The sequence below is a fragment of the Pomacea canaliculata genome, linkage group LG4 (genome assembly GCF_003073045.1).
Source record: "Pomacea canaliculata isolate SZHN2017 linkage group LG4, ASM307304v1, whole genome shotgun sequence".
NCBI lineage: Eukaryota > Metazoa > Mollusca > Gastropoda > Architaenioglossa > Ampullariidae > Pomacea > Pomacea canaliculata.
In genome coordinates, this window is record NC_037593.1 from 21,543,251 (window position 1) to 21,558,154 (window position 14,904).

The 14,904-nt window shown below is 35.0% G+C and overlaps 1 protein-coding gene across 3 annotated transcripts in view; it reads right to left on the reverse strand.

Moving 5' to 3' along the window:
* The window catches only part of LOC112560976 (arf-GAP with SH3 domain, ANK repeat and PH domain-containing protein 2-like), a 45,581-nt gene that overhangs the window by 13,573 nt on the left and 17,104 nt on the right, over nucleotides 1-14,904 (reverse strand). The window contains exons 14-24 of one of the 3 annotated variants that reach the window (XM_025233065.1): nucleotides 13,797-13,966; nucleotides 12,129-12,262; nucleotides 11,745-11,833; nucleotides 11,383-11,563; nucleotides 9,676-9,767; nucleotides 8,830-9,016; nucleotides 5,327-5,395; nucleotides 5,066-5,113; nucleotides 3,788-3,956; nucleotides 3,272-3,328; nucleotides 1,030-1,044 (exon numbers count right to left, since the gene is read on the reverse strand). In XM_025233065.1, coding sequence (XP_025088850.1) covers nucleotides 1,030-1,044; nucleotides 3,272-3,328; nucleotides 3,788-3,956; nucleotides 5,066-5,113; nucleotides 5,327-5,395; nucleotides 8,830-9,016; nucleotides 9,676-9,767; nucleotides 11,383-11,563; nucleotides 11,745-11,833; nucleotides 12,129-12,262; nucleotides 13,797-13,966 — 1,211 coding nt within the window. The remainder of the gene's footprint in view (nucleotides 1-1,029; nucleotides 1,045-3,271; nucleotides 3,329-3,787; nucleotides 3,957-5,065; nucleotides 5,114-5,326; nucleotides 5,396-8,829; nucleotides 9,017-9,675; nucleotides 9,768-11,382; nucleotides 11,564-11,744; nucleotides 11,834-12,128; nucleotides 12,263-13,796; nucleotides 13,967-14,904) is intronic. The other 2 variants (XM_025233066.1, XM_025233067.1) reach the window with 2 other exon arrangements.

Sequence of the window (14,904 nt, forward strand, 5' to 3'; positions counted from 1 at the left end):
AATTTATTATACATCCTAAATACCAATGCAAATGTAGGAAGTTTTGAAAATGCTAATCTAAATTTTGGTGCTTTTTTTGTCAAAAGTATATACAGGTAGTCCTCGACTTACGACGTTGATCCGTTCTTACGCGGCGTCGTAAACCAAATTTCGACGTAAGTCAGATCATACGTTCATACAGTACTGTACCATAATAACAGTACAGTACACTGTACTGCTAACACTTAGCCTATCCAAGCACCTATCCTAACACAGTACCCTACATAATTATCAATAAACATAAGTCACTCTATGACTTCCCTCGCACATGGAATGAGGTGCACGGATGTACAGTTCGACTTATGACGCTAAACCTCATAAGTCGGAATGAGCTTCGTATAAAGCGTCATAACCACGAAACAACGTAACTCGAGATAATCGTAACCCGAGGACTACCTGTATTGGGCTATCCTGCACAGGTTTCTTACTTAAACATTCTACACCTGAATCTTCCGAAATTCACACAAACACAATATTTAGTGACAGAATAGATTAAAAAATCCTGTAAAACTGATAAATTCTTTTCACAGTAATAAAAGAAATATGTCAAAACAAATGTGCTTAATCTTTTTTGTGTTTAAGGATGTTTTGGCTACCTGTAAGCTGCCAGATAATGATTTAGAATATTAAAAAATAAGCTTTTTGAAAAGAAATGCAGATAGATAATTATCTGTGTGCACTAAAAGAAACATAGGTAGATACTTATCTGTGTACACTAAAAGAAAGAATATGATCCTAAGCATGTCTTTATTATTCTAATCAAAAAAAGTTACCAATTTGAAGACAATCCTTAACAATCACAAAGCACAACCTAACGTCTTCAATAAGTCAAGCTACACGAGCACAACAAATAGTTTAGGTCTGTTCAGTACATTAAAGATTGTAGGACTGAACACATACAAGAAGCATACTGAGTGCATCAGCATTCTGTAACAAAAAAGTCAATGAAAACGTAGAACACTTTTACAGAAGGCCTAAAGTGTCACTTACCAGTTAAGAAGTTATCTTGAATTTTTTAAAGAAAAAAAAAAAAAAGAAAAGTGCTAATAAGAAATGGCAATGTAAACATAAGACATTACCATCACTTAAGAAAGGACTCTTTACTTGCCGGCTTACAAAAATAATGCCTTTCCTACTTTGTGAAATTAAAATAGCTAACATCAGTCTTGCAAGCAAAGATTTTGTTTTGAGGAAAGTTAGGATGTTGTGGTGGTGATTTTTCATACTGTGGGAAAAAAATTTTAAAAATCACTTTTGAAATGTTCTGCTTCAAGCAGAGATCAACTCATGAACAACAAATTGATCATGAGTTCCCTAGTTCCTTACCATGCTAAGAAAGACATGATGAATGCTTTAACTTTTGCATTTTCAGCCAAATACCTATCCTGTTCTTCATTACACAGACTTAAAAGATCAAGCATGTATTGTAAGGATCAGAAAACACAGATGAACTGGAGTATTTCCCATTATACCATATGCTAACCTTTTAATGGCTACTTGGCAATTTGGTGTGTACGTGCAAGGTGGTGTATAATCATTTCCTAAAAATTGCTCACAGACAAAAATACTGTACTCATAAATTGTGTTCAAGCCAGATTGCTACTTTTCATAGACAATCCTTAGAATCCTCTTGTAAACCAATGTCACAGATGACAGAGTAGCTCAAATTTGATATTTAAAGGAGAAAAACAATATACAATTTTGAAAACAAATTAAAAAATTGTTGGTATCTAAAAATTTTTTTTAATTTGGAAAATAATTATTTCAAATGATCATATATTCCACAGCAACACAGGATGGGCACTGCATAATTGTCTGCATGCACACACACACGCGCACAAATACAATTTTCATGGGTAACTTTCACTATTATGTGCATGTGCAGTTATCAAGCTGATGAACATTACTACTCACAGTTAAGTATTTCCATTAATAGCTTTAGCATTTCAACTTCAGTAACGTTTCTTTAATATAAATTCCCCAAACTGCCTGTTTATAAGAATGTTGCACAAGTGAAAATAAAATGATGGGTAAGCATTATATATTACATAGCGCATAGAGATGGACTTACGCTGTTAAATCGCATCGTACATGATACAGCTGTTTGAAAAAGGGAACAATAATCTGACACTGATTCCTCACATTACATTGCAGCACTGTTAGAATATATAATGTAAAAGACAAACAGTGTTTACAAAAAACTGTGACTTACTTCCAATGCCAATGAAACAGACGAAATCAAAACCATACAGTATATTTTAATCAGTTATAGATTAATGACAGTAACATGACAGAAAAAAACGTTGCATTAAGCATTTGAGTAAAAGGAATAACATGCAAAACATAACCTGCATTCAAGTATGACATCATACTCAGGAAAATGACAGAGAAAACAGTATGCCTGAGATATACAAATGACCTATCATCATGCAATACACATCTACATCATGCTGAACTTTGATGGCACAAAGGAAAGCTAAGGAAATGTTTACTAATGGACATGTTCCAATAATATTAGAAAGAAAAAAAAAAAGGTACACAAAAGATTGCAGAGTTCACAATAGTGAATGTCAAAATGTTATGCACAGCATACTACACACCAGCAATGCATCTTTGAAACTTTCTCTAGAATCAACAACAGCAGACAAAGCAAGAATGGTGTAGGTGCTGGTACGAAGTGTCAGAGTGCAGCACAAATGATTCAGTTTCCCAACAACTCAAGTACCCTGACATTAGATTGTAGGAATAGTAGTGGAAAGGTTGGGAAAACGAAAAATAAGTTATCTTTGTCTTCTGACCTTATATCAGAATTCAGATACAGACATCCACAAACAGGGACAGGATTCAAGGTCTGACATGCAAATCATATCCAAAACAGATGTGGTACACCATTAATTATGTCAAAGACTTGTTTCTCATAAGAAAGTAAGAACGATTAACCAAGGAAAAGCTTCTAGGCAACACAGTAGGCAAGGGTAAATGCAAAATAAGAATGAAAAGACTGGAAGTGATTCTAGCTACTAAAAAGGCATTCCTGTTCTGACATGTACAGCAAAGGTACATTCCTCACATATCCTGACAACAGACTGCTCTACGAATGTAGAACCTTTAGTGCTGAGTATATTTACTTTCAGAATTGTGCTGGTCACTCTCTGCAGAATGGGTATTTGTTATCATGGATGCAAATGGGCAGAAGGGAACAGTAATCAAGGTGCAAAGGGGAAAAACTCACCTGTTTTGTTCAGCTTGTTACTACTGTGTCGGAATTTACTACCTACGGATATGTGCTCTACAACAAAGAGCAGAGGAGTGGTTGAACACTTCATACAGCAAGGTAACAAAATAACAAGTGTCACTATGGCATTTGGTACACACAATATCCATCATAAGTGAGACCATAGACACATGCACACAGCCCCTTAGATCTGTACAAAATTAGGGCCAGTTATTTCCAGCTGAACATAATTTACACATACAGATTTTTTATAGACTCAAAAACATCTGCACCAATGACTTGTACATGAGCTTCAAAGATAACAAAAGTTGTTATGAAACTAATGACAATTAGCACACATGACATGCAGTCCAAGAGCCATTCAGATTATGTGGTGGACCATGGCATATGAAACAGTGAGCATGAATGGAGACACTAATGGATATGCATATGTATCAGTGTGTGTACATGCATGGATGTTTATGAAGATTAGCAAAACAGTTAGTCTTACATAATAGATATTAAAACACTCACTTTTTGGTTTGCTGGTGATGGGAGGAGGTTGTGGAGGCAATCGCACATTGTCATCTAAGCGCTCTCCTTCTCTACTACCTGTTTTCTGAACATGCGCAGGAGATTCTGTAGGGGGTATGACAATGAGGCTTGAGGGTCGTGATCTTGACCTTGCTTTATCAGGTGTGCCCTGAAAAGCATTTTAAAATCAAATCAAACTTTACTTTCTGTCCGAGGAAGTCCAAGACAGAAATTTTTCTTTAGCTCACAAGCCCAACCACATATACAAACAAATATGAGCATACTAAACAAAATATTTAAGTTATGTAATATTTATCAAATTTTTACTCTAATCCTAAACACCCTAAACCAAATTTTTACTCAGCATTTATTGTTCTGCTTCAAGAAACACATTTAATTAAATACATATAAGAATATTAGGCATCATTAAAAATGTACAAAAACATGTACAATACAGATTTTTACTTTTTTCACCACAATTTTTTCAAAAATCATAAAAATGGTGATTTGTTAATTTTACTAAATCGACATAAAAACAAACTACTGTCTTATTATTTCAAAGATTATTTTAGTATTTCAGAATAAAGGGTTTAATCCTCTCAACCAAAAGGGGTTTCTTTAAACAGGGAAGACATTTTCACTTCTTTTTCTGATATATATATCATATACCACAGAATACAGTCCAAAATACCATATTTATCAACAAGAACTAAAGATTAATAGCATTTATATTTTTGTCTTTCATTGATAACTTATCTTTCTTCATCACTAATCTGATCTGAGCATTCTAAATTTGTAAACCTATTAATTTTCTTGTCTGTCTCACTGCTGTTGTTAGCTAATGTTTACACACTTTACATCTGTCCCAACTGATTCAGAGGCTGAATCTTATCATTGAAATGTTCTTCACTATCCTATTTGTAATTGCTTACATAGTCTTGAAGTGATCCTGACAGATTTTATATCTTTCCTATGTATAATATACATGCTGTTAGTGTAACATGAAATTTGAAGCTGGTTATGTGGATAACACTTGATAAGTTTGAAAACTATCCAATCATTGGCACTGATTTTAGATGGTCGGTTTTCGAACCAGTGTAAAAAGTTACTTTTGAAGTGTTGCATCGCATGTTCAAATGCATGTTGGTTATGGTATTTTTTTTTTTGCAGGAACATAATCATGCTGACTCTTCCCACAAGGGTACAGCCTAGAATAGCCTCTTTATAAAAAAAATCATAAACATAGGTGAGCAGACACCCAAATACTAGAAAACTCACTTCAAGCTCATCATCACTGAGATCATTGTAGTCATATATTCTTTCCTCCTGTGAAAAATGAGAAAAGAAAATTATAAGCTTACAACAAAACATCAAGATTTCACAGAATCGAAGTTTTTGTTGGACACAATCAAAAAAAAAGAAACAACCAGGACTGTGCTTCAAAAATCTACATACTGGAAAAATAATGAACATGTAATATGCATAAAAATAAGAGTATTTTATGTCACAATAAAACATTGGTATCTAAAAGATACTTACAGACACAAGATCCCAGTCTATGTTGACGTGGACAAATAAATCCTTCTTTCCTGCCATTGCACTCCTAAGCTGTTTTTCAAGAGACAATTTGGTTCATTAGAAGGCTGATTCCCCATGTAAGGTAGTTACTAAGATATACATACTGACTGTCCCTATAATCTATTCTCTTTCTTTTAACGCCTAAAATCTCATTTTTTAACACTGCTTCTTAATAAATGATTCATAAGTGTAAACAAACAAAACACGAACCACTTCAAACACTTAATAATCTACTTACCTCTAGAGCTTTAAAAAAGAAAACTACATATGCATGTGGAGCACACTGCGTTAATAAACAAGACATGACATATGACAAGCACAGTCCACCTGAATAAACATTTGACATGACAAGTACATTCCACCTTAAGTATGCAAAGCATCTGGTCCCATCTGAATCCAATTGGTATACCAGACTAGATAAACGCATGTTCCATAACATGCATGTTAAAGACCATACCTTTTTACTTGCACCTTTTTTACAAATATCAATAGTTGCAAAATAAACTCTGTAAATTTCAGCATCCTATATTCAATCAATTTGTAAAGTTTGCATTTTGTAGATGTGATCAGCACACAGCACAAAAGCATGTCCAAGTGTGAGAAAAGAGAACTATATTGTGCCCCGAGCTTCCAGCTGCTGATGCTATTAGCCACATAAGATTTAATAACATATTTATTCACAAAGTAGTATCTCTGAATTACTATTCTTAACTCCCTTGCAGTAATTTCTGCCTATTATCTTTCACTTATCATTACTGGTCTGCACAGAGAGTGTGATCTATCTTGGTTGTGATGCTGCGCATTATAATTACACATTCTTATTCTTAATCAGTTTTCACTTTTCACCCTCCATTATACAGCTACATGTAGTAACAGTTTGTGAGAAAGGACACAGTCTGTTATAGCTTGGAAGCCATTATTGTAAACACATAAAAAGTTCAGAAATGTATAAGAAACTCTGTACTGGACACAAAGGAACATGGGAATAAGACAGCCCAATGTTGAAAATGTTGACCCAGAGGTCCAAGAAATCCTGGTACAATCCCATATCCCACAGCTGGAGATGCATTGTGCTGAGAACCAGGTGAATCTTAAGGAAAGGCCAAAGGTAAAAAAGTCAGCTAATGACATCTTCCAACAATCTGCTGCAAACACCAAGATGTAAAAAACCTCCTCATTTTGCACTGTTCATTTATAAATTTAAGATTAGGGCCTTGAAGCTACTGTAATTCATCTCATTACCCCACCCAAGTATTGTGTTATCACTTTTTGTGTTGTGGTGCAAGGTTCCAGACAAGGAAGATCAATGGTCAGTAGACCACTATCTCTTCTGCATCACAACTGGAGGGCCCTCCTTGTAGCAAGGACAATTGTTCAAAACAACAAAGAACAATTGTGTGCCACACCATCTAAGACCATTCTATTCCACGTGGAAAAGACAAGGCTAAGTGGCGTGCATAGCATGCGGATGTATACATAAATGAGTGTGGAGTATGATGTGTGCATAGTTAATGATTGGGTTCTTATGACTCACTAGATACCTGGATTAGTGGTTGGAAGATAGGATTAATGGGATACCCTCAATAACTAGCCAAGACAGGAAACTTACATTCATATTTACATTTCTTATATTGTTTATGTTAATGATTTGTGTAAACTCTTGACATTCTCCTTTTTTATTTGTTTTCACCAAATTGCATTGTGTTCATTTATTGGGAGTGTGCACTGAGGGGCTCAAGTCGCTCATTAGTAATACAGTGAAAGTGTGTCACTCACAGGTATATGTTGGTGTGAGTGATGGAGTAGTCAAGAGTGTAGGTAAGGCTTTAACTAAAGAGTCTGTCCATCACAAGTACCTAATACCCTTTAGGTTTTGCAATAGTGTCAATCATATGTGACTGAGTATTGGGTAGTTTACTACAAATATTGTCTTCTCAGCAATGGACAAAATATACACATTAGTTGCGGAAGTAATTAAAGCTGATGTTGTCTGCATTTAGCAACACCACAACAATGATGCCTATGCTTGTAGATTTGACAGCTTACATTTTCTTTACTTCATTTGTAAGACACACTTTTATTTTAGCAATTTTGAGATGAGGAATTAATTAGTACTAATAGAGTCTTTAGAACACAGTATGCTCCTAAAGTTCACATGACCTTTACATTTTGATCAAAAGGAAATCATATAAGAGAGGTGACATGTATTATGTCACTACTATGAAGACACAAAAAGAAATGAAATTTTTAAGTAAATTTGTCTTTCTTTGAGCCTTATCAGATGACATAGGAGTAGCAACTAGTAAGGTGACAGACGTTTCGGGGCGAAAGCGGACACGTGCCGATGATTTCACGTCAAAAAACGCCGAAAAAAGTGATTTTTAAAGACAACCGGGACACATTCGATATTCGAGGTCAAAAGCGGACTGTCCAGCCAAATGCGGGACGTCTGGTCACCTTAAACTAGCAGAGAAATGGCAATGCTAACCTTGCCAATTACTTCCCCTGAGCACCCTTTGGCCCTACCAGTTTTCTCCCAAGAGGTAATCCACTGTACCACTGAACAGCAACCCGCCTTACATATCGACTCAAACTCATTTACTTTCTCAACCATTTCCTCTCTTTCCCCCATATATCCCAGGTCACGACCACTGCTACACCCTAATGCAAACTCATCTTTAAGTGTAAGCACTTCTCGCTCTCAAACTCAACAACAAAATCTTTGTAAAACCAAAAACCTGAGCGTAGACAGAAACTGTACTGAAACTACACATCAAATGTGACAGCAATGCATCCAGCTGCACAAACAGCTGTAGAAGAAAAACTGGCAGTCAGCTGGTGGTAGGGCCTTATAAAAGGACCAGCAGTTCTCAGGGCAACTCACAGGCTAAGTTAGCAAAGTCCTTCCTCTTACCTAGCATCCATTGCTAGGCAAGGAGGGAATGATACAGCCAACTATGTAAATGGTAGTAAAACTCCTATAGTCATGTTGTCTGTCACACTCAAAGAAGAAAAGAAAATGCAAACATAATTAATATGCAACACCAAACAATAATGACTTTTGATCTAAGAAAAAAAGACTTCTTGTACTATTACAATCTTCATCTGTTCTTCAATAATAATTCATTAATATCGAGCAAAATAAAAAGTATGTGCAGATAAGTATGTGTAAACACTATACAAATCAAGTTTATTATTATTATTACAGCCAAAGGATTAAGTAAAAATTATAGCCCAAAAAAACCTCAGCTTTCGTGATAGATTTTATGATGGAAAATGAAAAGAGATTTATATTATAAAAGAAATTTCAACACAACAGAAGTCCATTTTTGTTATATCATAGCTTAAACTTTTCCATTTAGTGACATCTTTTGATCACATAAAAAGATACCCGTACACAAAATTTTTTCCCCTGAACTGCATCCAAGACCACCCCTCACATGATTATCTTTGTTTCTACTCACAAGCTCTGCACACAACTGGTGATTGCATTCCATGGCAATCTCAAGAGGAGTCTTTCCACATTTGTTCTGAATGTTTGCAAGATCAGGTCTTGTTCTCAGCAGAAGCTTCATGCATTCTGTCTTGTTGTAATGGGCACAAAGGTGAAGCGCTGTATCTCCATCTTGGGTCTTTTTGTCTAAGCTCCCTCTATTCAGGAAAGTAGTCAATTTTGAGCAAATCTTTTATGACAGATGCATTCAGAGCTGCAAACACTGTCTTATTAATATTTTTGTTTTTTGCTTTGAAAAAAGTTGGCAATCTCTAAAACTAAGCACATGTCATATTCAAACATCTTCATTAGAATTTCTAGCAAAAATCGTATTTGGCCTCTAACTGTATTACAAAAAGCATCAACAGATCATTTTGGAGTTCAGAACTTCTTTCCCACTCTTTCATTGAAATTGTAGCTATTATAGGTCAAAAATTAAATTTCTTTGTGTGGATAACTTTAATACCAAGCTCTTAGTCCTTTTTTCAGTCATGAATAAAAGAAGCTACTTTATTTGTGTAACAGAAGGAAATGTTGCATTCAGAAAACAAATCAATTCTCTAGAGTTACTTTCAACTGATGTAAAGGAAAAAACCCTAGCTTTTTTATGCTTTATTGACAATTTTGCTGTTTTCATAATATTTTATTTTTTAGTTCATATGTAAATCCCTGCAGCAAAGTTACAATGAATTGACCAAGCTCACCATAACACTGTCTTAAACATTAAACATCTTAAAATAACATTTTTCAGTCATGATCAGATTCAAAGCCTGCTCAGCTAAAAAATAAAAAAAAAACCTGCTAGTAACTGACTCACATTGAACTGTTCTGGATAAGAAAATCCACAAGGGGAAGAGAGGTACCATCATCCTCTAATATGGCAAGATGAAGGGCTGTCTCAGCACCCTCCTAGGAAAGGAAAAATATGCTTGCAAAACTGATCTTTACTGTGATTCAAAAATGATATTTCTATTCACTTATTCATTCATTTCTATTCATACCAAAAGTGAAATACAAGATCTCATCAGCAAACTGACAGAGAATGCATTTGGAATGAAGACCAGCACTGACAAGACTAAGTTATTGTTAATGACAACAGGAAATCAGAGATCAATTTGAACAGTGTACAGCTTGAGATCTACAGCTTGAAGTACTTGGAGAGCCACCACTTTTGAATATGAAAGCTCAATGGCAGACATCTACATCAAGACTGCAACAGTGGCAGCAGCAATGGCTAGGCTGGACAAGATATGGCACAGCAATACCATCAGGTTTACTATCAAGTACAAACTGTTAAATTCCCTTTAAGTTCCAATCCTGTTGTACAGATGGGAGACATGGATGCTGTTTGCTGATACAGAAAATATGGGCACCTGAGAACAAGGCCTGAAGACGTGGTTGGATTCTTCTACATGGAATGCAAAACCAATGACTTCATAAGGTCCCCTAGCGGGCAACCTGGAATCTTCTCTTGCAACAATGAAGTGGTGTAAGCTGGTCTGGTTCAGCCATGTGACTTGACACAACATGTCTAAGACCATCCTTAAGTCCAAGGTGACAGAGGAAAACTAGCTCTTGAACTAGGCTTACTCCAGACCAATAGTAAACCTTGTCAGCTGCTGCATCTATCCAATTGTTCTCCCTGATAACCAGTCCTATGGTGGGTGTGGGGGCAAGCATAACTGTTCATAATTTACTAAATGATGTATTAAAGCATGCACCATCAAAATTTCAAAGTGAAATAAACAGAAAGTGGTTAAGCACAAACTGATGCCTTCATATGCTTGTTTTTTCCATAAGGTCTTACTCCCAACAATTGCTTTTGTCATAGTGGTAAGCATTATAGTGGCAAAGCAGCCTACAACTCCACTACACCAAGCATTTGCCAAAGCCTAAATATAATACCTAAGATAAAATCATTTAGGATTTTGAAATTTACCCCATTGATTTTATTGTAATGACTGAAAAAAAAAATCACAAATGAACTGCAGGATATCTGACAAAATAATAATACTACTAATAAATGCAAAATTCGTAAAGCTCATACTCATAATCCTAAGGAGCATGCTCTTAGTGCTTAAGAACAAGAACAAAACATGGACAGGAAAACAAGTAACATATAAACTATAAAAGAATCAACAACCGTACTAAACGAAGAATAAAATCAAATACAGAAAACACAAAGAGGAACCAAATAACAAGAACAAGAGCTGAGAGTAACATCATCAGACGAGGAGCGGAGTTGTCTAGCTGGGAGGTAAGGGAAAAGCAGTTCAGAGAAATCATCAGGGCAGGTGCCAGCAAAGAAATTAAAGTTAAAACAAAAAATCATAAGTGATGAACACATTCTACGTATACTGGTCTGCTAAATCAACTTAGGTTCAGGTGAGTAAATGTAAGGTACAACAAACAAACAAACAAACAAACAAACAAAAAAAATTAAAAAAATGAAATGCTGGCTTTAGTGCTTATTCAATGATTTCAATCTGTCCAAATATAGCATATAGTAACATTATGGTCTCACTGTATCAGGAAGACTGGTACCCAGGTCAAGCCCTTCTGCATAGACTTGAAGAAGAGCTAATAAGTCTTTAGACAGGACTGCTTGCTTCAAATCTTGCTTAAGGTCCTCCTTATCCGTACAAGTTAAAATTGCATACTTGTGCTGTTCATACTTGGCTCGAATGAAATCTCGGCGCTCCTCCCTGATAGCATACAAGCAGCACAATACATTAATAAAATACAAATTGTTGATAATATCTTAACAAAGTAATTACAAAAATAAAACTGGTGAAAGGAATTTTTAAAAAGTGACTCAAACCATTACTGCTTATTTTGTGGTTTCTAATTTTCTAAAAGTTGTAGGGAATGACAATAAGCACTTACATGGGGCTGGTAGGGTTAGGCTTATTTCTGTGGTCAAGTGTAGCTTCCATAATGTCATTAAAAGAAGAATTTCCAACAACTCTTGCCAGCTGTAACAAAATTATACTCCCATAATAACTTTAGTCCTTGTTACACCTTGAGGAAATAGGGTGGCAATATGGTAATATGTTGAAATAAGAAATGGAAAAAACACTTTATAAAATATCATGACAGGCAACAATACCAGTAGAATGCCCAAATATTACCAAGAAAATATGTAATAAAACTAGGTGAAATGCAGAACATAATGAAAAAAGGCTATAAATTCAAGGACTTCATAAAGCTGGACAAACCATTTTAGCCATTATGTGGCTTTCAATTAAAGGATCTATTTCTTATACAAACCAAGAGTTGTGACGTTCCCAGTGCATCAATTACAACACTCTGTGTGCGAGAGATATGAACACCAAGTTCTCTGTGAATGCCACAACATTCAAGACAAATCATCACTCCAAGGTTTGTTGACAACCATTCAGGATCTGAGAAAATGTTACAAATGTCCATTATAGGCAAATCTGTCAAACCCACATCAGACCAACAGATTAAATCAAATTATATGTGAAGGAACTAATGCAAGGGTCATATTCATGAAGTGAGGGCAAGTTGTTTCTGGTGAGTAAATGGAGAAATCATGGAAAAATACCTTGCCTCCTTATCATTTTTTGTCATCAACAGTGATGGCTTTTGCCTGGGGCCTATATTTATGGTGTCCAGACCTTGCAGATATTGCTTTATTTTACTTTACCATAGGGCATCTTTGCGATGATTTATAACCATAATCCAAGGGTTAAAGCAACATCCATGGAGTTCCTAGTTTTGATTTTGTTCTGGATGAAATTAGAAACTTTAGACTTAAATGATGACTTACGGCTGTTTTATAAATACTGTCTCAGGATGATACCAAAAGCCATCACGATCAGTGATAGTTCAATAGTCTGATTATTACTGGCCAAAAATAAGCATTTACACCAAAACATTTAGATGATTACAAAGAATGATTTTGCCTTCTGTTATTTATTTCTACCCTTTTCTAGCAATAAACTAGCAATTTTTTTTCTTTTAACATTTACTTTTTTGTATTAATGTAATGTCATCTTGACACCCTTGCAGAAACAAGTAAAGTTTCACATGCATTTCTGCATTCCAATAAAGAATGTAAAATACAGTTTACCTGCTGTTAACCCTTTGAGGACCAATAGATATTTGTCCCATACTTTTAAATGGACTCCAAATGCAATTAAAACAACATTGCGCAGCCAAAGTTGTATCAAACCATTTAGTATGTCACTGACTTTATATAAATAAGGCTGGTTTCAATATATATGAATTAGTTTGTTAGATTGAGGGGAATTTTCTATCTGAAGGCCACCTGCAAAAGTGAAATTTGATTTCTTTTTTCTTTTTTTACAAAACAATGTGTCAAGCGGATAAACTGCCACAGGTTTTTCTGGGGGATGTCACTAAAGTAGTGTATTAATATTTTTGTTTCATGATTGTTGTGCTGGTTTTCATAAATTATTTGATTTTTTTACTATGGGACATATAAATCCCTACAGGCCATAAGAGAACCAACTTTTATATTGCACCTTTATCCTTCATGTTTTAGAAAAAGATGCAACAATAGCCGAAATGAAGAATCCAATGCCTTTGAGATATTTCAAAAATCCTGTGATTTTTCTGATTTGATGAGCAAAGTACATGTAGCAGAAGAGAATTCCTTTCCAAATAGATGCGCAAGAGATCTGTGCATTCTTGGGAATGAATTTCGTAATGGGAAATCATGTGGTTCCATCCCCTCACTTCTGCTGTCTTTTGGCCTTGACCATGAGTGCACTGAGCACAGACAGACTGTCAGGTGAAGGGACATTATTCAGGCAACATGGAGTACTCTGCTAGTATTATACAGCAGATAAACTTGTACATAAAATATAACTTGTTATCTTCAAACCCTGCTTATTTTGAACAAACATCTGTCATTTACAGGTTTGACAAATGCATCTCCCTGCCTCCTACCAGATGCATTGCAGTCACAGCAGTACTTATTTCCCGGTAGCTTGCGGACACGGTCAACAATGGATGATGTCAATTCCCGTACACTTTGGTTGACTGTGTGAGATTCACTGCTGTCACGGAATGCCTTTAATAAAACTTCTTCTTTAGCATTGTTCAAAACTGATATCCATCTGTGGAGGGAGGAGAAGAAGCAAAAGTCAAATCTTACAGGAACCTTTTCCGACATTCTGACAGTCTAAAAGCTTTTAAAATACTTATGGTAAAAACAGTAAAAACCATCATTAATTAACAGATTATTATTTTTAATCCTTAATTGAATCCTGAACAATAATAATAATATTAAGTTTTATTGGTTTAGTCTGCATATTAATAGTATTTGCATCAGATGGTAAGTACAGCTGCTCAAAACAATATAAAGAAGGAAAAGTGTTGGATTGGGAAGAAATCTGGAAAAAGTACTTTGATAAAAATGCAAATGCTCTGAAAAAAATTGTGAAGCAAAAAAATGATTTGACTTTCATTTAAAATTGTATCCCTTCTCGACCTCACAGTCAACAAACGCTAAGAATAAACAGAATGCATACTTTTATTGCTCACTTAATGCTGAACACCATCAACACACTTTGTCATTCTCTATATTTAACTTTTTAAACTGCTTAAGCAGCAATTTATAATTGATTCATACATGTTAAGAGTTTTTAAAGGTGAATGAATGTTCCAGTGGTACCATTTCATCAGCAAATTTTTACCATGAGGAAAATTCTTTTATTTAACAAGGATATGGTTAATGTCTTACCGAAAATTCTGAAAAGATGCTGAAGTACTGATAATTTTATAACTATACTAAATCAACTGAAAATTGAGTGGTTGTGATCGTTAAAGCTGATTGCTCTTTATTACAAGCTGTTAAACTTTAACGTCTAAACATAATGCATTTAAACTAAGGTCTATATTGTTAAAAATTTTGCTTATTAAAGTGTCTTAAGCCACTTTTTCTTCCTACAGTGATTAAGTACGAGTTAAAATAGGGTTTACCATAATATACATGATGTTTGCGATTATATCAGTTGTGTTTCATATACAAAGATACACGTGGTAAAACACCTAC